This window comes from Anas platyrhynchos, chromosome 14 (genome assembly GCF_047663525.1).
Source record: "Anas platyrhynchos isolate ZD024472 breed Pekin duck chromosome 14, IASCAAS_PekinDuck_T2T, whole genome shotgun sequence".
In the NCBI taxonomy this organism is placed as follows: Eukaryota; Metazoa; Chordata; class Aves; order Anseriformes; family Anatidae; genus Anas; species Anas platyrhynchos.
In genome coordinates, this window is record NC_092600.1 from 4,501,354 (window position 1) to 4,521,818 (window position 20,465).

Below are 20,465 nucleotides of genomic sequence, written 5' to 3' on the forward strand. Positions count from 1 at the left end.
AACCGCCGCTCGGCGCCCGTCGCCATGGCCACAGCCCGCGTTCCTGACGCTGCGGAGGGGCAGAAGGGAAAACCGAGGAGGCGGCCGGGCGCTCAGCTCTCAGGCAGCCCCGCCGCCGGGACAAGCGGGGCTCAGCGGGAGCCGCCGCCCGTTGCGGTTCCAGCGAGAGGAGCGAGCCCCGGCAGCGGCCCCGGTGCGGCCCGGCCGCCATGGAGGCGGCGGCGGCGGAGCAGAGGCTGAGCGGCGCCGGTGCGTGAGGCGGCCGCGGGGCTGCTACCGGCGGCTGCGGCCTCTGGGGTTTAAAGCTCAGCTTCTGCCCTCGCCCTTTTTTTTCCCCCTCTCCCCCCCGTTAGGTGTCACAAAACCCCGGCTCAGCTACAGCAGAGAACTAGAGCTGAAAACGACGCTGCGGGAGCTGATTGTCTACATCATTTTCCTTTTCACGCTGTGTCTAGGTAAGGCAGCAGGGGAAGGGGGAACCGCGCCAGGTTACGAGCAATTAATTTGAAGCCTGGCACTTGAGGAGCCGTCCCTCTTCCAGTATGCAAGAGCAGGCGAGGAGAGAGGAGTCATTTAATCCTTAACTCCACCTGTCTGCCAGCCAGAAGCGTTATTTCAGTCAAAATCGCCCCGAGTGTGTTTTCCTAGCAGCATGACTGGTGCTGATGATTGAAGAGGGAGCAGCATGTTTAGAAGCTGAGGTCAACCTCTTTTTTTTCCATCCGTGAGCATCCCCGTTTTGCCCTTTCTTCCTAGTGGCATTTGGGATGGTGAGCACCAAGATGTTTCACTTGAACGCAGTGATGTCACGTCTCTTTCTGGAAGAGTCTTCTGATGAAGGGATTAATTTCAACAGTATTAGGAACGTGGATGATTTCTGGAAAGTAAGGCTTTCTGTGCAAATATTTTCTTACATACAGCAACCAGGTAAAGAAGCTCCTAGTGTTAATACAGAGCAATAGAGGCTCCTGGCCCACCCAAAATCCCTGTGCTAGATGGTGCAGCTTCAGCTGAAGCAAGATAAATAACTTCTTAAAATGTAGAAATTCGGAGTACAAACTGTGATGTTTGTACCTCTGATAAACAGTCTGAATAGGCGGTTAAGGAAAACAATAGGTTAACTGCAGCATCACACTCTGATTGTTAGTTTCAACAAAAAGATTTGGGGTTTACAGTTATTCTGATTTTCAGCTGTTTAAAAAAAAGTTAAACCGTACTTGGTGTGATTTTCACTGGAGGCACCAGGAGAACATGCTGTCTTGGTTCACCTAGTTTGCTATTACATCACATCTTATTGTGGTGATCGTTGCAAAACAGGTACCTCTGTTTTCACTACTAGATGAAGAACCTCCCAATATTGGCATCACTGCCCAGCTGACATCCAAAGGGAAAGTTTTTCATCCTACCCTTCCTTAAAAGTGGAAATGCCCGGCTATCACAATTCATTGGGAATAACTGTACTCCCTCTTATCGTGTCTGTTATTGTTAGTCCATAAAACAGTGAGCCCTTGCTATACAATTGTATGCTGATGTACTAACAGCAGTTGTAATACATGTTCCAAACCGTGGGGGCATGTTTTGCCCTCTGGACAATGTTTTTCTCAAATTCAGTGTGCTTTAGCTGCATCTAAGAAACATGCAGAATAAGTTTTCAAAGAGCTTCAAAAATAAATACTTTCTTTAGGTTCAGATGACGAAAAGCCTAGTCAGAAATGCATATTTCAAAACAGATCTTCAGAGAGCAAGATTATGTTAAAACAACATGCAATATGTTTGTGTTTAAACGTGTTTAAAACTCATTTAATGATACTCCAAACAACTGTATGTCGTAATTTTGCCCTGAGCAAACCCATTACGCATCTCTGATAGAATACAATGTTCACCTATACACTGCCTCACTCAATTGAGATATTGACATCTTTTTCGTATGAATCCATTCTACTCCCTGTGGAATTCTATCTTAAATTCCATACCTATAAGTAACCTGGCAACCCTGTACAGATTTGTCTTTTAAAAAGCAGGGTAATAGTGATATATAAATCTTTAACCTTGCTTGTATATATAGTTTGCAGAGGGACCCCTCTTGGATGGACTCAGCTGGGACAAATGGTATGGCAACGTGACATCAGACCTCCAGGAAAACAGAAGCCATATTTACTATGAGAATTTATTGTTAGGAGTAGCCCAGGTTCGCCAGCTGAAAGTACACAATAAAACCTGTTCCTCCTACCCACGCTTCCAGAATTTCACAAAAGACTGTTACCCCTCGTACCGTTATAATGCAGAAGACAAGTCTGACTTTGGTCTAAAGAACGGATCTGAGTAAGTCATCCTACTTCAGATTTTCTTGTGACATCTTTTGGATATATATTTATAAGAGATTTTCAGATCTGAAATACTTTCAGTTGGAACCAGACAGCAAGCACAAAAGTGTTTTTGAAAATCTTACTAAATCCTTAATACCTTTATTCTTCAGTAACTTACAATTGTGCATGCCGTGAGTTGAGTTTTTCCCTTGTTTACAGTGAGATAAACCATAGATTTGTTTTTATGCCAATACTATAGACAGAAATTTGGCATGGGAAATTTATAGCGGAGAGACAGGAAGAACTGGAAATGGCGAGCCCAGTTCAGCAGAAGTACATGTTAATGGTTCTATTGCCATTAATATCTCCAGAGAAATGCTCACTTATATGAAGCCTTGATTTAAATCACATGTTTATAAATTAGAATCATGCTAAAGTGTTGTGGAAACAGAGCCAAAAGGCCTGTTTCAAACATTTCATTTAGCATTGATTTAACCCAATGGGAGAATATATGAACATGCCACAGTAACAATGAAGTACAAAAACCAGAGACATTCTTTTTACCTATGAAGGTTTTGAGGTAATTAAACTGTCTAGCCCACATTGGGTGAAATCCAGAATCATAACCACTTGCTTTTTTTGTGAATGTACTTGGTAGGTAAAGAAACGAGAATATTTTAAAGTCATAAGTCTCATGCTTACTTGTAAATAAAAGTATTATTTAAAGGTCTGACTTAAATGGTCAATTGCAGATGCAGTGGAACGCAAGAACTAACAAGTATAAAATAAAAAGTGAAAGCTTACTTCCGTACAGTTTTCATAGGCTAGCTGCTTTCTTTTCCTGTTTCTCATAGATGGAAATATACTTCTGCCACTTCTTTATCCCCATGGTACTGGGGAGAGGTAGGCTTTTACAGGAGTGGAGGATTTATATTCACCTTGCTGAAATCAAAAGAGAAGAGCAGAGAGAAGTTGGAATTTCTCAGGAAGAATGGTTGGCTCACTAGAGGAACCAGGGTTGTATTTATTGACTTCTCAACATATAATGCTAACCTAAACCTTTTCTGTATAATCAGGTGAGTTCTTACCTTTACTATGTGTCAAATCCAATTTACTAAGGCATGATGCTCCCTGAAAGACACAAGGAAAGGCTGTTTGCCTCAGGCATACGCAGTCATGTTTCTCAGGCAGTAGCTGGCAAGACCGTGGTAATTCATTAAAAAAAAAAAAATGCAGAAATTCAGTTAGAGCAGGGAACAGACCTAGTTCCTTCATTTCCAGTTTTTTAAATGGTTGGTGTCTGTACAACTGGTTGATACTGTCAGTAGGAATGGATTCCATAGGCTTTTGCAAAGTCAAAATCTAGATTACTCATACTGTTGTCAGCTACTGGAGGGAAGACGCTCAGGGTGGGGTGAATATATGCCCTCCTGAGACAGTTTCTTTTAAGACTTAACCAAACAGCAGAGTTTGGGTGTTTGCTTAATAGATCTGTTGTCCGCACCCTTCACTTCCTTGTAATACTGTTTTCATGGGGAAGTGAGCATCACCTTTAAAAGAAGATCTTGCAGATGCAGGAGTCATCCAGTTCTCATTTTTTGCACAAATGTTCGGCCCAACTACAGTCCCAGTTACGTATTATTACGGAAATAACAATTAATGTTAGACTAGTAAGGGCTGAGACAATTTAAAGGTAACTGATATAATTTAAGGGTAATAGTAACTAACGCCAGTCCCCAATTTTTTCCAGGTTGGTGGTAGAGTTCCCTGCCACTGGGGGTGTTCTCACCTCCTCACGTATCTACTCTGTGAAGCTCCTCAGATACGTCTCGTTTTATGATTACTTCTTGGCTTCTTGTGAAATCGCCTTCTGCGTCTTTATCATTACATTCATAATCCAAGAACTGATAGAAATAAAAAACCTGAAAATGGAGTATTTCAAAAGTGTCTGGAACTGGCTGGATTTGCTGCTGGTAGCGGTGAGCTGCTCCTTGATTCTTCTGTGCTTGCCAGCGTAGGTTGGCACTGGGTAGACACCCATCGAGCCAAAACAGCCCGACCCAATTCCTGGTTAGAGTCACTCACTGAAGAGGCCCATCGTGGCTCAGCACACCTCAGCTCTTTCCTAACCTTACCGTCAAGGTGCTGTGGCTCCACGTCCTTTCCACTCTTTATCCACCTTGTTTGTTTTAGCTGTAATCTTGGCACAGCTGGGCAGCACTAGCACACAACTGTTAGCACAGTAAAATGAGAATGTATGCAGTATGTTATATAGTACAAACCCACCATTGCCACAGTACAAGTACAAATAAATTGGCCAGTAAGGTCTCGTATGTACAGTTTATGACCCAATATCTAAAAAGTTCTTCAAATCTCACCACGGGCCTGCTGAAATCAATGCAGTCTTAACTGTGCAAAATAAGTCTGAAGAGAAGGGGGTAGCTGGACTTCAGTTTCACTGTCTTCTGCTTTCCTTCAGGTATCCATCCTTGCCATTGGCTTCAATATCTACCGCACCATGGCAGTGTTCCTGCTTATGGAAAATTTGTTGTCTCCTGAGAATGTTTATCCAGACTTCTATTTCCTTGCTTTCTGGCAAATCCTTCATGACAACATGATTGCCATCTGTGTCTTCTTTGCTTTTATGAAGGTATTGGCTCTTACTCCCTTTCTTGTACTCGAGAACTGTAGTGTTTCTAAGCTTATTATAAACATTCATTTTTACCTTGTTCCAAATGAACTGCAAAGGTGGGGCTAGAATGGGGAATTTTGTTTATAAGATTCCAGAAGTGTTTAAAATTATCTCATTCTCATAAACATGGGTCACACAGATTCCAAGCCCATCTAAAAAAAAATTTTGCACATAGGCAGCTGTCTCCACTGGAGCAGCTGGGACACAACCATAGCCAAACAGCCTCCTTAAGCTCAGACTTTTCCTAGACTCAGTATTATCCAGGTCACAGCCTGACCTATACAAATGGCACGGCTGTAACAGGTGAAGCTATTCATAGTTTTCATAGCTAGAAACTATGAAAACAGTAGCTGTTTTAAAACTGTTTGTGAAACCAAAACGTATCTGAAATTGATTCAGAAATGCCTTTTGGCCAGGACACCTTTAATTTCCTTTTTATTTGCAAGTGGATTTGCTGATCTCCAGAATAGCAAACCTCCCCAAGGTTACAGGCTACTTTTACTCCTAACCAGGTGCTCTGGGACTAAACCAATCCTGTATCGTTGCATCCAGTGCCCCTACGATACCAAACCCCGGTGGCCATGACTGAGGCCATCTTTTCACCTGTGCCCAGCACACATCAGTGACTTTAGTTTGGTTGGCCTCAGCATTCCCAGGGACTGGCTGAAACTTCCCAAAACTTTGCCTGATCTCAGTCTGCTTACAGGCCACCTCTCCAAAGGTATTTATTTGTAAAGCAGCCAGCACAACGTGGCTGCAGAACAGGAAGGGGAGGTGGTCATGTCTGGCAGAAGAGATCACGCCTTACACTCATGCTCCATACAACTCAAGTTCTTGAACGTACTCCATGGGGCTTTCTGGGTTGTGTCATTTGAAAATAACAGGCTTTTGGCCTTCCTCCACCTCCCAGGCCAAGGCTGCATGAAGCAGCTGTTTGGGAGCCCTGGCTGTTAACTGGCTGCATGGAGTCTCCCTCATGACATCCTTTCTGTACTCCAGCTGCACATTGCCCCGCGTTATCCTCCCAACAAACTCATTACTGTCAATTTGGTAGCACGACTGTGCTTACAATTAACAGCTGCCATTGGACAAGCCCCGTGTTCAGGCCTTGTTCAGGCACAGAGTAGTAGAGCTCCTTACCAACTCAGCTCAGCAGGGAATCCTCAGGTGCAGGAGGGTGGCGTGCCTTCAAGTCTCCTTGCCCAGGGCTCCGCTTCTGCCAGAGCTGACTACTCCTGCCAGCACCCATCAAAGACCTGGCCGTGCACTATCAGCTTTAGCATGTACACCCTGAAGAATATGCCTCTTCTCCAGAAACACACCCAATCCTTCATACTCTGTGTAGATGCATTCATTAACATCTGGTATGCAATTTATTTCCAAGTAAAACTTAACCTATAAATTAGGATTACAGGTAACATTCCAGAAGTTCTGTTAAGAAGATGCGATACATTCTGACACTACTCTCCCCCCCCCAGTAAAATGTGGTCTGTTCTCTTGCAGATATTTAAATTTGTAAACTTTAACAAGACTATGACACAGCTATCCTCCACTTTATCTCGCTGTGCCAGTAACATCTGCGGATTTGCTGTCATGTTCTTCATCATTTTCTTCGCCTACGCAGTGTTCGGCTATCTGGTCTTCGGGCCACATGTTGAAGACTTTTCTACTTTTCCAAACTGCATGTATGCAATTTTCTGAACTTTTTAATGCAAAATCCTCAGCTAGTGCAGGTACAAACAGTTTCTGCTAAGCGGAACTTTTAAGAGTACAGGTCTCCAACTCTTAAGTCTATTTTATTGAGTAAAACCAATTTTGTTGGCCCTACAACCTGCTTCCCAAAGACATCATACGTCCTAAAGAGACTACAAATACACTACATGGGTCAGAGAAGTGTAATAAAGAGAAACTTGGGAGCAGTTCACCCAACAGTGACAGGAGACTGTCCCCACAGCTCTCAAAACAAATTTGCAGTGTGTGAGCAGGCCCCTGGGCAGGCAGGCAGCAGGCCTGGCAACAGACTGTCTTGTTTTGCCTCTTTCAAAGCAGGGACTTGAAATTACCCAGCAGATGTGCCACTGGGTATGTGGTACAGTCCCCAGCATGAAAACCACATTAAGAAATGCTTCAGAGACCCAAGGGCTCAGAGCACAAGCTGAGCATGTTCAGAAACTGGAATCACAGCTCTTTCAAGAAACCATCCAGCTGCACGGCTGGGAGTCCCTTAATCCCATGCACTGGCTCTGTGGCTTTCTTCCCCAATTTTTTTTTCAGCCACTCACCATAGCAACAACATCAGATCAATTCCAGGTGCCAGCTGGAGCTGATTATGATGGTCCTTGCACCTTGTAGCAACCTTAACCTGTAATCCAGGGTGCACTGTGTTTCAGCCGACAGCCACATTCCTCAGAGAACTTTAGAGGGGTATCTTCAATGTACCGGATTGTTTGAAAGCAGCTTTTTCATATATAATTAAGGCACTTCTAAAGCCATAAAATAGCTCATTCTGAATCCACTCAAATGTAGAACAGTCCTCAGATGCTGCAGTACGAAGGAATAAATAAATAAATGTCTTACCTTAGAATTAAATTCCCTATAGGGGGTCACAGGGGCCTATGCCACTACCTTCTATACTAACAGAAGATAAGGGATCCTACAACAGAAAGGAAATCTTTTAAAAAAATTGTAATACCAAGTGGTTTATGCAAAATGAAAGTATTTCCTCATAACAAGACATTTTAAAATTCCTTTGCACTTTGAAGTTCTGAAGTATATGCTAAATGCCCAATTTATCACTGCAGTGTAATGCTGGCTTCCTTTTTGATTGCAGCGACTACAGTAATGGCAAATCAATCTCAATTACATCTGATTGATCTTGGGTTTTGTTTGTTTGTTTGTTTAAATAATGCTTAAAATACTTTAAGAGAAGCCAGTCAACCTCAGTCTCATGCTTTTTTTTTTTTTTTTTCTCCCAGCTTTTCACAGTTCCGTATTTTGCTGGGAGATTTTAATTTCCTAACCATAGAAGTAAACAGGATCCTTGGACCTCTTTACTTCATCTCATTTGTATTCTTTGTGTTCTTCATATTGGTGGTAAGCAAAAACACTCTCTTTTGTATAAGCAGCAGGGAAGAACTACTAGGTTCTGTTGCGTAGCACTCTGAGGCAGTCTTTTCCACCCAAAGATGACACTGGGGCCTTTAACAGCAGGCTCACCTCTGTCTGCCCATCACTACACCTGGGCAGAAAGTCTGACCTCCTTTGCAGAAGTTCCCAGCTAGCAACACTTTCACAGCTCTACCTTCCTCCAAAGAGCCACAAAAGGGGCTTTTGCACCATGGAACGAGGATGTTGGCACCTTTCACTATACTGCACCATCAATTTCTTGAGATTTTCATTTCTGAAAACTTCATTGAGAGCTCTTAAAAACTGCATGATTTCAGCCTTGTCCAGTGGGAAGGTTAAAGAGGGACTTTGGTGGCACGCTGTAATTGCAAGTTTTCTCAGTTCACTGATCAGTTTGATCAGTGCTTTCATTAGTTAGTTCTGATTGTAAAGCCATCTGAAAAAGGTGCAATATAATACAAAGAAAGCTGTCACTTCCAAGGAACTGGGGCCTTTAGCTGATACTAAACATAGGAAATAAGAGAGGAATCTCCCAAAATAGCCCCTAAAGCCCCAAGATTCTCAGAGAATTTAAATGCATTAGAAGTATGCCTCCACCCAGCAAAGCTCCTCCAGTCCCATTAGTTCCATGCCTTAGCGTTGAACAGCCCCCAAAACAAGACCAGCATAATGAACAGTTTCCAGAAAAAATGCCTAACTGCCTCCTTCCTGTGCAGAACATGTTTTTGGCTATTATAAACGACACCTATACAGAAGTCAAAGCAGATTTTGCAGAGATACCCAGTCAAGAAATCCACATCAAAGACCTCGTCAGACAGGTAAGTAAATGCTTCTGTAACTACCTCATTTAAATAAATATTAGAGGAGGAATTCTATGCTACCTCAGTAGCGAAGAACCTTAAACAGCTGAGCCATAACCCTTTAAGCATACCCAATGGTTGATATTGTACTTTCAGCAAATAATTGACAGATATAACCTTCCATCAAACCCACAGGAGCTCTTAATGATTATTTTTGATACAAGTAACATACAAATTAGGGTGCAAAGAGCCTACCTTTACTTCACCCTTTCAAAAACAGTCTTTAAGACCAGCCCGGTTTGTGGTATTTCATGAGACCAACTTTCTTCAGAGCTTACTGTTGCTGTTCTTCCCAACAGAGAAACTAAAGATCTTCTCTGCATGCAGGTTTAGGGATATTGCCAAGCGTAACTGAAGCAAAGGGGCCCCACACCAAAAGCACTTGTAAGGGTATGAATCTTAACGGACAAGCAACGAGGCCCGTCTGTGCTGGTGTAACTAGATGAGAGAAGAAGAGCAGGGAAAGGGAATTAAGACGCTTCTTGAGTCAGGGCAGTCAAATGCAGTCAGTTAAAAAGCACAGAAAGCTTTGAAATAAGCTGCTAAGACAGACTGGGAAGACAAATAGAAATATGTACCTTTAAAAACCCACAGTTAGGCCATTTTTATGTGCCAGAAAGGAGCACAAAAGGGAAACATATCTTTCCCAACTTTTCAGTCCAACCTGAAACTGTGACCTCCCTTCCTGCTAAAGGGGCTGCATACAGTTCTGTTGCTGGGACAAGTCAGTACCTCCACCTAAAAACCAGCCTTTTAACTGGGAAATGCAGCATCACCAGTAAGACTGAAATACATGCTGGATGAAAAACCTACCCCTTCAGGCCATGTTTCTCCAGGCTGGCTGACATCGTTCACTCTGTAGAGGAAGGCTGGCAGCGTTGTCTACTTGAAATTTTCCTGCAGGATTTTACACACGTTGTGGACGCAAATTACTTTGCTTCTGCAAAGCACAGCCTTTCATACAGCCAGTCCCATCAGCAACAGCACAACGTAGTTTCCTCCACCCAAACTTATTCCCCTACTAATCCTGGTCTAAGTTAAGATTAAATTGTACATACTGGAAAATCAAAACCCTTATCGGATTTGGGTGGATATTACCTTCAAGGATTTCATGACAAACTTGAGATATAGCAGATAAGTTTCCCTGAGTTAAGGGAACCAAGCAAGCGGTAAGGATGGTGGGGTTTCTTTTTGATTGCCAAGGCACCCCACGTGTGTTTTGTTCCTTGTGTTCAAGTCCTTGCATGGAGGTGTCTGGTTAAATACAAGGCAATTAACACGCTCAACATTCTGTCTCTGTTCAGAGTTGCAATAAAACCCTTGTGAAGCTCAGACTGAAGAAACCAGAGGTGGAGGACCTGCAAAGGTAGGATCTCAACCCAGACTTCAGCATTTACTCCCTGGACCTAGAACAGACCTATTCTCACACGACTTCTGTCTCTTCTCATTTGTGTGAATGAGAAGCAAGGAATTTTCATCCACTGAAAGAAAGGATATTTCCAAGCCTTCCAAAAGAAACAGTGGTAATGAAAAGGTAGGCTTTATTTTTTCCTATACTCTTACAAACTGGATATATTTCAAAAGCTGATTAATGCCAAAGGAGTCATAGTTGTCCCCACTGTTACTTATAAAACCTATTTCTCCACAGAAAACTTTTTAACATGATAGGAATAACAAAAGCTAGAGCTGTAAATAAATAAAAATTGTTAGCTATGCCCCAAGCTTTAAATGAAAGCTTGTTTGGGCTCTGTTCAGACAAGGTCATGAAATACAAGAGCAGAGCTGGCAGTAGTTCCAGGCCAGTGTCTTAGCAAAGTGCTATGAAGTTGTGAGCTGGGCATTTGCCCAAACGTTAAACTAAAACAGATGTATAGAAAAAGACGTATTTTAGAGCAGTTTGTCAGGTCATAGCCTGCATTTGCAGCAAGAATCACTGTAGCTTCCACTTGCTTTACAAAAAGGTTTCCAACAGTCCTTGGTAGACCCATATCCAGGGTAAAGCCAGTGCAAGCACTTCTAAAACATCTTAAAAAGGAAAAAAAAAAAAAAAAAAAAAAAAAGTCTCCAAGAAAGGGGAAGTCCAACAGCTAGCTGTAAACACTGCTCCAAATAATGCTTGTGGTCTCTCACTTCTGAAAAGATGTGTATTCTTACATCCTGTCTTTTTCAAAGAGCCAGAATGAAAATTACTTTCAGATGGAGAGAGAACATTTTTCTCCCCACAAATGCATACATCTTTTCCTGCTCATGCATGCTCCCTCCCTGCATAAGTGACATGCTGATATGCTAACAGGTACCCAAGTAAACAGTGTTGGCTTTTTCTAATGTTTTTTTAATCCCTCTGGTGTGGAATAGAAGTCGAGGTTACGGAAAGGGAGAAAGCATCATCTCAGGATTCCACCTGACAACACTGAACCAGGCGCTGCTTCTCAGAGCTCTGTCTCCCGTGCAGAATTTCAGCAGTAAGTGTTTGGGAGAGCCTGTTCTTTGAAGTCTTATTCCCATCCCTAGGCAGTCGCAGCAGCCTTGACTTCAATTAGCTAAAACCCTCACAGAGTGGCAACTTGAGAGACACAAGATCAACACAAAGTCAGTGATCTTAAGATGCTATTTTAAGTGCTCTTATACTGGCTGACAACAGCTGCCCTCAGAGAGTGAAGAAGATAGAGACAGAAGGACAATCAGTAGAACAGTTTGTAAGAACATTAGTCAAGAATGAGGTGGGAAGAGAATTTAAAATATTACCGCTCTTCCAGGACATCTCTTTATGGCCACCCAGAGAGGGTGGACAAAGACTGTTAAGACTTGCGCTTGTGGTGGGGTATTTCAGGACTGTTTGCAGCTGACACAATGCAAGTAAGCAAACAGGAAGGTTACAAATACAAGTTCAAGAGGAGCCCAACTCAAGGATTTGTTGCTGTATTTGTGTCCTAGGCTCCTTGGATATACAGCTGAGTTGGAAGAGGAATTAAACAATGTTAATGCAAAACTCAACAGAATTATGAAAAGCATGCAACAGATGAAGGAATTTTCAGGCATGACAGACAAGTAATATGGCTTAGCTCATCTGGTAACAGAGATGGCTTTATTCTTCATACAGTTGAAATTCAAAGTCAAAAAAGAGCAATTCTTCCCCTGACACTTTTTTATATATTTCTGGATAAAAGATGCAGAAATGTTAATAAAGGTATATCATTGTTACTTCAGTCTTCTCTGTGAGTTTCAGGTAAGTTCTTCAACCCTGAGAAGCACTCACCACCCTTACGAGCATTCTGGATAGGAATCCCTACAAATTCCTTAATGCCATTTATTCTGCTGCCTCGTGTTGTGAGACACAGACATAAGCTAGCTGCTGTTGTAACGAGAGCTGATAGTGAGCGATGACATCTTCTTGGGCCCACTTTGTATAATTCAATCTCCAGCTACGTAGCCCAATATAATCCTCAATTGCGAAGTACAGTCCAGCATGTGGCTCCTCAGCCCAGACTTCCCTGGACCACTTATGTGCACTAGTGCACCTGCTGGCAATTATAACGCTTTTCAAAAAAAATCTTATTCCAGGCACCTACTGTTTCCAGAACAGGTTTGTTTTCCCCCTGCAGGCATAATTCTTCCACGAAAAAACAAACACATGAACAACAAAACCCATACCTGGTCCAGGGCTTAATAGCTGGAACCGCTAGAGGGCAGTTTGCTTTCAACCTGAATTCTCAGAACATTTTTATTCCTAAATCCATTTATACACATTGCCTCAGCCATGGTATTATGTTCAAGCCAGAAACTGTCTACTCATACGTAGCCATTAGTATTTGTTCTTCGTTGGGACTTTGCCACAGGAAGAAATAAAAGAGAAGGAATAAATTATGTCCAAATAGCATCTGAGCATGCTGTTAACACCTGGGGTCATCACTAAGCTTCAACACCCCACAGCCTCTGCATGCAGTTCTTCAGCTGTATGTCTCAGCTGGTGCGTAACATGCAAAGCCCAGCCTCCCGAGTATCCTGAAACTTGTATGAGCCCTACAAAGATTTGTAGTACTATAAAGATGTACTTACATCTTGCAGAGCAAGCTACTGACCATGCTGTGGAGGATCTATATCATGGGCAGGGGAACAGAGAGCCATTTAAAAGACACCCAGAACGAGATTACTTGACCCAGTAGCACAAGGCAGCAGCCATGCACTGGCTCCCTTGTTCCCTCAACTTCCTAGTTGTTTTTCCTATTTTACCTGCAATACTACACATCCACAAGCAGAATCTTCAGTTTTTCTATCACTTGCCAGGCCTTACACCGCAAAAAGGTACAGTTACACAAAATACAAGTCAGTTTGAAAGACCTCAATCGCCTTTAATATGACTACACCAACATACTATGAATAATCAATTTGTCCAGAGGAAAAGCATCCTCTTGGGTTTACAGAAATATATGCACAATTACAGGGTTGGCTGGCCACTGATACTCATTTTAAGGCTAAGAGATCATTAGAGATACAAAGGCACAATCAAATACTGCTCATCAGCTGCAGGTGTATTCAAAAGCAGTGAACTAATTAGCACAGTAATGGCTGAATCAGCTCTCTGCCCTGTCTCCTCCCACAGTTGCTACCATTGGAATAGACATGAGTGAAACTCACACTTTGCTCCTGCATCATCACACAGCAGGCTGGCACCCTAGCAGGAACTGAAGCCCCCATCAATACAATCCATCGAGCTGTCAGTTCAGGACCCGATCTGGTCACTCTCCTGCTGTCTCTGCTGAGAGGCACTGGCTAAAGAAGCGAAATAAAACTTAAGCTACTGCAGCTTCATCGAGGGCTGTCTCGGCACCAGAGCTGCCACCAGTTCTGGTGGCTCTGCTGGCAGGCTATGGAACTCAGGCCTGCCTGAGCAACACCCTGAAACTTTTTTTTTTTTTTTTTTAAAGGATTACTAAAGAACTCAGCACTTGTTTTTAAGGTAGAGGAGTGGGAAAAAGCACAAGAAGAAACAAAGATATATGACAATAAAGGTTAAGGTACTTTTATTATAAAAGTCTATACAATGAGCACCAGACATAGCAATGCAATTACATCTGGTTTAGTTATATATATATTCCATATCTATATATCCATATAGATATATAGGTTTTGCTTTTACCAAAGTAAAACTGTTATATCACAAAATGCCTAGTTCTACCATTTATTTATTGCTCAACAAGGATGGCACAAAACACACTCATAGCATAACTGTTGCCATGCTTATCTACTATACTGAATAAACAGCCAAACACTGCATAACAAACACAAAGCAGCTGTTAATTCTGAATTGGAACCAGTCTGATCACTCACTCACTTATAAAAATATTGGAATCATATAGATTTAAGCATTATAAAGGAGGAATATATTATTTAAAACATTTAAATAGTGCATATTGACATTCTGCATGTGGTATATAAAACACAAACATTCATGTACAACACTATACAGTACACATTAGTTTCAATGTTTGGATACACCCGTGTCTGCAGACTGATAGAAAAGTAACTGAAGTGTACATTGCACAATGAAACTGAATAAAATTGATAAATGGTCTCGAGACTAGTTTAACCTCATAATTCTCTAAGGTCCCAGATCATTTTGCTGTTTGAAAAAAAAAAGGCATACCACCAGTGCTCAATAGTTTTAGTGCTTTTTTTTTTTTTTTTTCTGAATTCCAAAATTACATGCCTACAAGCAGAGTAAAACAAAATGGGAAATATTCTACAGTACTCAGGTGAAATCTGAGCACTAAAACTCCTACTTTCGATCTATTTCATATGCTTCATGGCAGAATAGCAAGTCTATGAGGTTACATGCTAGCCACTTTTTTCTTTGTGAGAAAGTTCATTTTTGGTCTTTCATAAAGCAGTGTGAGTAATAGCTATGTTGACATCAGCCAGTCATAAAAACATGCAGTGAGAGGAGGTGCATGCAAAACATGGCCACAATCAAACTGATACACTGAAGAAAAAATTGAGAAAGCACCAGATAAAATTAACACTTAGATTTTGCCAGATCAAAAACAGCTGCTGATGGCTGCTGCAGAGCAAAAAGCTAGCTAAATCATCATTCAGCACAGCAGATGTGATGCTCAAAACATTATTTAGTTTCAACTCTGAAGCTAAATCATGCAAGGCCCATAAACTGTTTTGCTTACATCATAAGAGTTAGATAACTTATTTTTATTCTCCAACTGTAAAACAAAACTGTGACAAACAGCAGTAACTTCTTCACTCAAAACCATCAGTTCACCCTGTGGTGTGCATGAACTACGCTGATTTTAGCCCTTGATACCATACTTGTTTCAGGTAGAGTGGATTTTTAACTGACCTTAGCCAGCTCTTTTCTGCTAGAGCTACCCAAGTCTGAGCAACATCAGATTTCCCACACACTGAAATGTTCATCCTGTTCAAGATCTTCTGAAAGTGGAGATGCAGTATCCAATTCAGACAAAACACTATGTCACCACTAGCTGATAAACAATAACCAATAGAATGAACAACAGTAACGTAAGTCCTGTAGGCAGCATGTGATATAACTTTTCAGTTTTCCAAGTATTAGAAGACACTAAGTAAGGTCACTTTCTTGTTTGTCCACTGTAATCTTTATCAAGGAGGAAACGTGACCACTAACGAGCAAAATCCACAGATGGTAATTATTACTGTTATAGATGCAATTTACTAAAACTTAAAGTTGTTCCACAGAAGTTCTTTGGAAGGAATTTCAGGCTGGCTTTTAAACGTTCCAGGAAAAAGAGCTGTATTTTTAATTTGCTGACTTTTTTCCCCACCCTACAATAAAATAGGCAACAGGAGTAGTTCAGTGTAGCATTATGGTATAAATAATTTCTTCAATAATGCAAAAGCTTAGTAACAACAAAAGTCTCCGAGTTCTTGAACACTAAATAACAAAATGCTACAGTTGTTTTGGAACAAGATGAATGCATCTAATACAAAAATTTTGATGGAAATTGTGTTTGCTAAAGTTGGATAGCGCAGTCTCAAACTTACAAATCTTATTTGCTCTCTAGACAGGACCTACTCACCGCTCAAACATGTTATAGTGGCACCACAATAAAGTGCACAAACTGGGTTCTTTCAACAGCGCATGACAAATGAACATAAGCACCCGATAAGTACAGTGGTAGCATACGGAAACGTTATTCAATGTTTTGGAGGAACGCAAGTTAAATTGATTTTGAAGAATCCTGTTTGCTGATTAGGACTTCTAAGAGCCTAAGTTTGGCTTTAATTTTCTTGTACTCCCTGTACTCCTCAAGCATTGGAACACGATCTTCTTTCTGTACATTCCTGTAAAAAGAAGCACACCTAAGTTTCAGGAAAACCCTCCATGATGCAGCAAATCAAACGTAAGAGCAACCATGTGCAGTTATCTTAGGACAGAAAAATATTGTTGTCAGGCAATTCACCAATAACAGACTGTCATATTTTAGTTCCTGGCACTTAACATTGCCATCACCTAATAAAACTGAAGCATTTATTCAGTGCAACTTATTAACAGGATATGAAGATTTCAGACCCTGTGTATATATTAAACAAAAAGACAAATAAATTTAAGTATATCTCTATTTTCACTGTATGCAGACTGACCCACAAATTGATAGCAGAATATTAGTCTTATTTAAGCCTGGATTATAATAAATTAGTGATTAATAGGACTTTCTTTTTAAATGAACTCTTCATTATTAACCTCATTATTTGCCATTAAAGTCAAAAGGAGTTATGTCCCTATTTCTGCAAATGTACGATGAAGCCCTGTTAGCTGAATTTGCATGACTTATGGTCTGGGAGTTTATAGTTACAAGAGAAATACAACAGGAAGTGTACTTAAATAGGTCACAAAAAATTGGCCTCTTAGCATGTTGTGATTTTTGTTCATGATACAATACACTTTGAAAAATCTCCTACAGCATGAACAGGGAAGCAGTTCAGTTGAACTCGTAACACATTCAAATAAGAAGCCTAAAAGAACAATACAGGAAAGAGTAAAAGTGCTACACCCTTTCAGTGTTGAAGCAAATACCCACTGTCTGGACTAACCTGCTGAAAAAGAAAGACAAATAGGTGTTTCTTGGGCAGGGAAGTTTGCCTGTGTACCTGAGTTTGGTTGGTTTTGTTTGTTAATAAAACTACTTCTTTAAAAAAAAATGTAAAGAAATGGTATTTTTAATAAAAAAAATTCCTTGTTATGATTTACAGACTCTAAGGGAGGAAACAAAACTCGAGAGCAGGATTCCTCCACTATTGAAAATACCCGAGAATGTTATCTCCTTCAATATATTATTCATAGTAAAGATTAAAACAGATGGTAAAATTCATATAAAAAGCTGAAGAAACACTTGGCTACAAAACGAAGCTGCTGTCCCACATGTATTTTTATGCTAAACAAACCTTCCATTCTGCTGATAAAACTCCTCTTCAAATTCTCGTAATGTCTTGCGTAGCTTCCTTTTTTCAGCTCTGGCCTTCCACAGTTGCTCCAATAATTCAGGCCTAAAATGAAAAATATTGTTGGCCATAAAATAAGGTTTAGATTCTTCAAAGCATACTCAAAAACAACGGAGCTAACTGAACTAATAATAAATTTATCTTGCTTACAAGGAATATGGTATCTGATCGTGAAATATCGAGAACAAACTAGTCGTTAATAAAAGGGTATAAATTTTCTGCTGTCTACACAGCTCAAGTGGGTTGAAGAAGATTTAGAAATACTAAACAATTCACTAAACACAAGAAGATCTTAGGCATGTCAGAGGAAAGAATGCTCATTCAAGCCAAACACCTCCTGAGAAATGCTGAACATGTCAATCCTCTTCACACATCATCAAATTTGATATCATGACTAAGTGCAATCAGTACAACTTCTGTAATAGAATTAGTCATTTCTTAATTATACACACATAGAAGCAGCTCGGGTGCTTGACAGCCTAAGGTCTCGGGTCAGTTTCTCTTGACCATCTTCAACATCAGACTCTGAGTTCTCAACTGGGCTTAAAACAGACTGTGTCTGGACAGCAGTTTTTAAGATATCATTCAGGTCCGCAGACAAACCATCACTTTCCTCCTCTTCTTCCTGAAAGTCAAAGCAGAAATTCAATATAAGAAACACTTCAGTTCCCTATTACTGGTGCTTGGCAATATGTTTTTTAAAAATGTTTTTATTGTACACACCTTAATTTCTTCAAAAAAATGTGCAGTTTCACCTTCAATAATAGGCTGTAACATCTGCCCCCGCCTCTTGGTTGATGGTGAACCCTGCAACATTACAAGTTTGATTATATGCAATTAGACATTAAATGCTGGTCAGAGTTTTGTTCAAGTTGTGTAACACCTAAAGGTAGTGATTCTTTCACAAAAAAGAGACTGCAAACAGATTTACAGAGCACAAACAAAACAAGCTTAAAGACCAAATGGCCAAGATGCCCAAAGCATCCTTAAAACAGCAGAAAGTGTTGTAGTTTGTAATTTATGTAAAAATAGCTGAAACAGTAGCACTCTTTGAATTTTCAATAAAAAACACTCTATATGTTTTGCATAAAATTTGTAAAGCTCAAATTCATGTTCACTCTTGTTCCTCCCAAGCCACAGGCAGATTACAAAAATGAAGTTAAGGCCAGAGACATTTTGTATCTTCTGGCATGCACGCAGCAGGACTAATTCTGCCAGCTTCTCTTTCTAGACTACCTGAATCCCAACAATTGGAAGTGCTACACCAAAGTCATCTATTACTACCTCAGAGTCAACATCCTTTGAACTTCAGCCTGAACAGGTATTCTTGTGATATAAAGGTGTTGCTGTTGGCAGCCCGTTACACACGTGCTGTTATGCTCTGCTCATCGATTATCCCTGGACAGTATAAACACTTTCAACAGATGGACTATTTGAACAGGAGGAAGGTGAAACATGAAAGCCACACGGACAATGACCTGTCAAAGAACTTCTATTAGAGGAGCTTCCTGCCTCTTCGAACAATGCCATACAGGCTTCAGCGTATGTGATTAGTACACCACGATACCGTGACAGGTATCTCATGAAAGCAGTTGTCATATAATCCAAAAAGCAATTCTTGGAATACCTGGCATAGAATACAGCCTACCTAGAAGCTACCACTGAACAGTCCTTGGTAATTAGAGAGTTCCAGTCATCTTTCTTACAGATTTCAAAAGCAGAGGCCTGTGAAATGTTGCCTATAGCACAGAACATAAATTATATTAAGAGCTCTTCTGAATTTAAAATCCTTTTGGGTGGCTATCACCCATCCCTTTGTTTCACAACTTCAAAAAAAAAAATTGATATTCATAAGGCTATTGGCAACATGAAACATCTCAACTGAAGAGCAGATTTTTGAGGTGAGAAACGAGTTAAAACCCAACCAGTGAAGGACACCAATAACAACCTGCGTCTCAACAGTGCTGGAGAAATGCTTAGGTATTTAAGAGCAAATTCTGTGTGTACAGAATTCCGAAAGGGCTACTGACTTAACATTGCCCTTAAACTGAAACAGGACTGCAATGTGAATTGTTTGTCTATAAAATCACCTGCTCAAAATGTATATGGAAAAAAAGAACAGTCTTGAGAAGTTTTTTGTTTTCAATCTCAATGTTCTTCAGCTTAAAGTGGGTAGCTAAGAACAGTCAGAGTCAACGCAGACTGTAGATTAAGTTGCTGCTGAGTAAGACACTGCCCAGTTACATAAATCTGATAGAGGACTGTTTTTATGTAAAGAGATTATCTCATGTCAGCTATGCAGTTCCTTCCTTCTAAAAGGGTCAAATGGCTAATATCAAAACTATGTTTTGTTCCAAGTTCGGGTCAGCATTGCAAGATTTCGATTACAGTTTCTGAAGAACAGACATCTAGCTGGTTGTCATTCCACAACTGCCTTACAGATCATGATAAAAAAAAAGGTTTTATCAATCTCCTTGCACTTTTCTTCCTCATCACTTACAAGAGGGAAAAGAAAGAAAAGAAAGAGCACCACAAGCTTGAAGGAAACAAAGTGAAGACACAATGAAAGAGCAGATGTTGTACAGATGCTGCAGGCACTGGTAACAGATCTCACACTAGGGAAACAAAAAGGAATGGAATGGTTCCTGTGGCCATCCTATTGCTCATGCCTCTGGTAACACTAATCTGAACTACAGAAGAGAGGCAAACTTCATCACAACTGGTGTGACTATTCCTTGGAGAACTAGGAGTACAATATGTACTGTGGATCTATACCTAGCACAGTGCCCTGAGAACATCAGCCAAAGAAAGTTATAACAGCTTATTTACTTCCACTGGGAACCATTTACTTCCACAGAGCTGTCAAGGTCACAGATAGCTTTGAACTGCGCTGCTCTCAGCAGTAAATCAAATGCCTCAAATACCATGACATCACCTTCTATCTTCCAAAAGAAAGATGTGTTTTATGAAACAGTATTCCTAGCTTTTCTAAAG

The 20,465-nt window shown here is 40.8% G+C and overlaps 2 protein-coding genes across 16 annotated transcripts in view; one reads left to right on the forward strand and one right to left on the reverse strand.

The window, feature by feature from the left end:
* Positions 1-67: 67 nt before the first annotated feature.
* PKD2L2 (polycystin 2 like 2, transient receptor potential cation channel) lies at positions 68-20,322 on the forward strand. Of its 4 annotated transcripts, XM_027468481.3 has the most exons (14): positions 68-249; positions 354-455; positions 757-884; positions 2,066-2,322; positions 3,161-3,382; positions 4,057-4,285; positions 4,786-4,956; positions 6,502-6,683; positions 7,974-8,091; positions 8,841-8,942; positions 10,289-10,350; positions 10,449-10,518; positions 11,340-11,446; positions 11,919-12,190. In XM_027468481.3, exons 1-14 carry the CDS (start codon positions 210-212, stop codon positions 12,034-12,036), a joined length of 1,908 nt encoding a protein of 635 aa, XP_027324282.1. In that variant the 5' UTR covers positions 68-209; the 3' UTR covers positions 12,037-12,190. The 4 variants fall into 4 exon arrangements, with proteins under 4 accessions (XP_027324282.1, XP_071879675.1, XP_027324284.1 ...); XM_072023574.1 differs by lacking the exons at positions 11,340-11,446; positions 11,919-12,190 and adding an exon at positions 18,703-18,826; XM_027468483.3 differs by lacking the exon at positions 11,340-11,446.
* FAM13B (family with sequence similarity 13 member B) overlaps positions 13,981-20,465 on the reverse strand; it is a 59,481-nt gene continuing 52,996 nt past the window's right edge. For all 12 annotated transcript variants that reach the window (XM_072023561.1, XM_072023564.1, XM_072023569.1 and 9 more), the window contains 4 exons: positions 18,195-18,278; positions 17,924-18,096; positions 17,415-17,516; positions 13,981-16,313 (listed from right to left, as the gene is read on the reverse strand). In XM_072023561.1, coding sequence (XP_071879662.1) covers positions 16,190-16,313; positions 17,415-17,516; positions 17,924-18,096; positions 18,195-18,278 — 483 coding nt within the window. In that variant the 3' untranslated portion in view covers positions 13,981-16,189. The remainder of the gene's footprint in view (positions 16,314-17,414; positions 17,517-17,923; positions 18,097-18,194; positions 18,279-20,465) is intronic.

Bases quoted from the DNA above. Each gene is read 5' to 3' on its own strand.
- PKD2L2 (XM_027468481.3), top strand. From the start codon at position 210: ATGGAGGCGGCGGCGGCGGAGCAGAGGCTGAGCGGCGCCG. The intron at 3,383-4,056 runs GTGAGTTCTTAC...AATTTTTTCCAG, and splicing joins AACCTTTTCTGTATAATCAG to GTTGGTGGTAGAGTTCCCTG. The intron at 4,957-6,501 runs GTATTGGCTCTT...GTTCTCTTGCAG, and splicing joins TCTTCTTTGCTTTTATGAAG to ATATTTAAATTTGTAAACTT.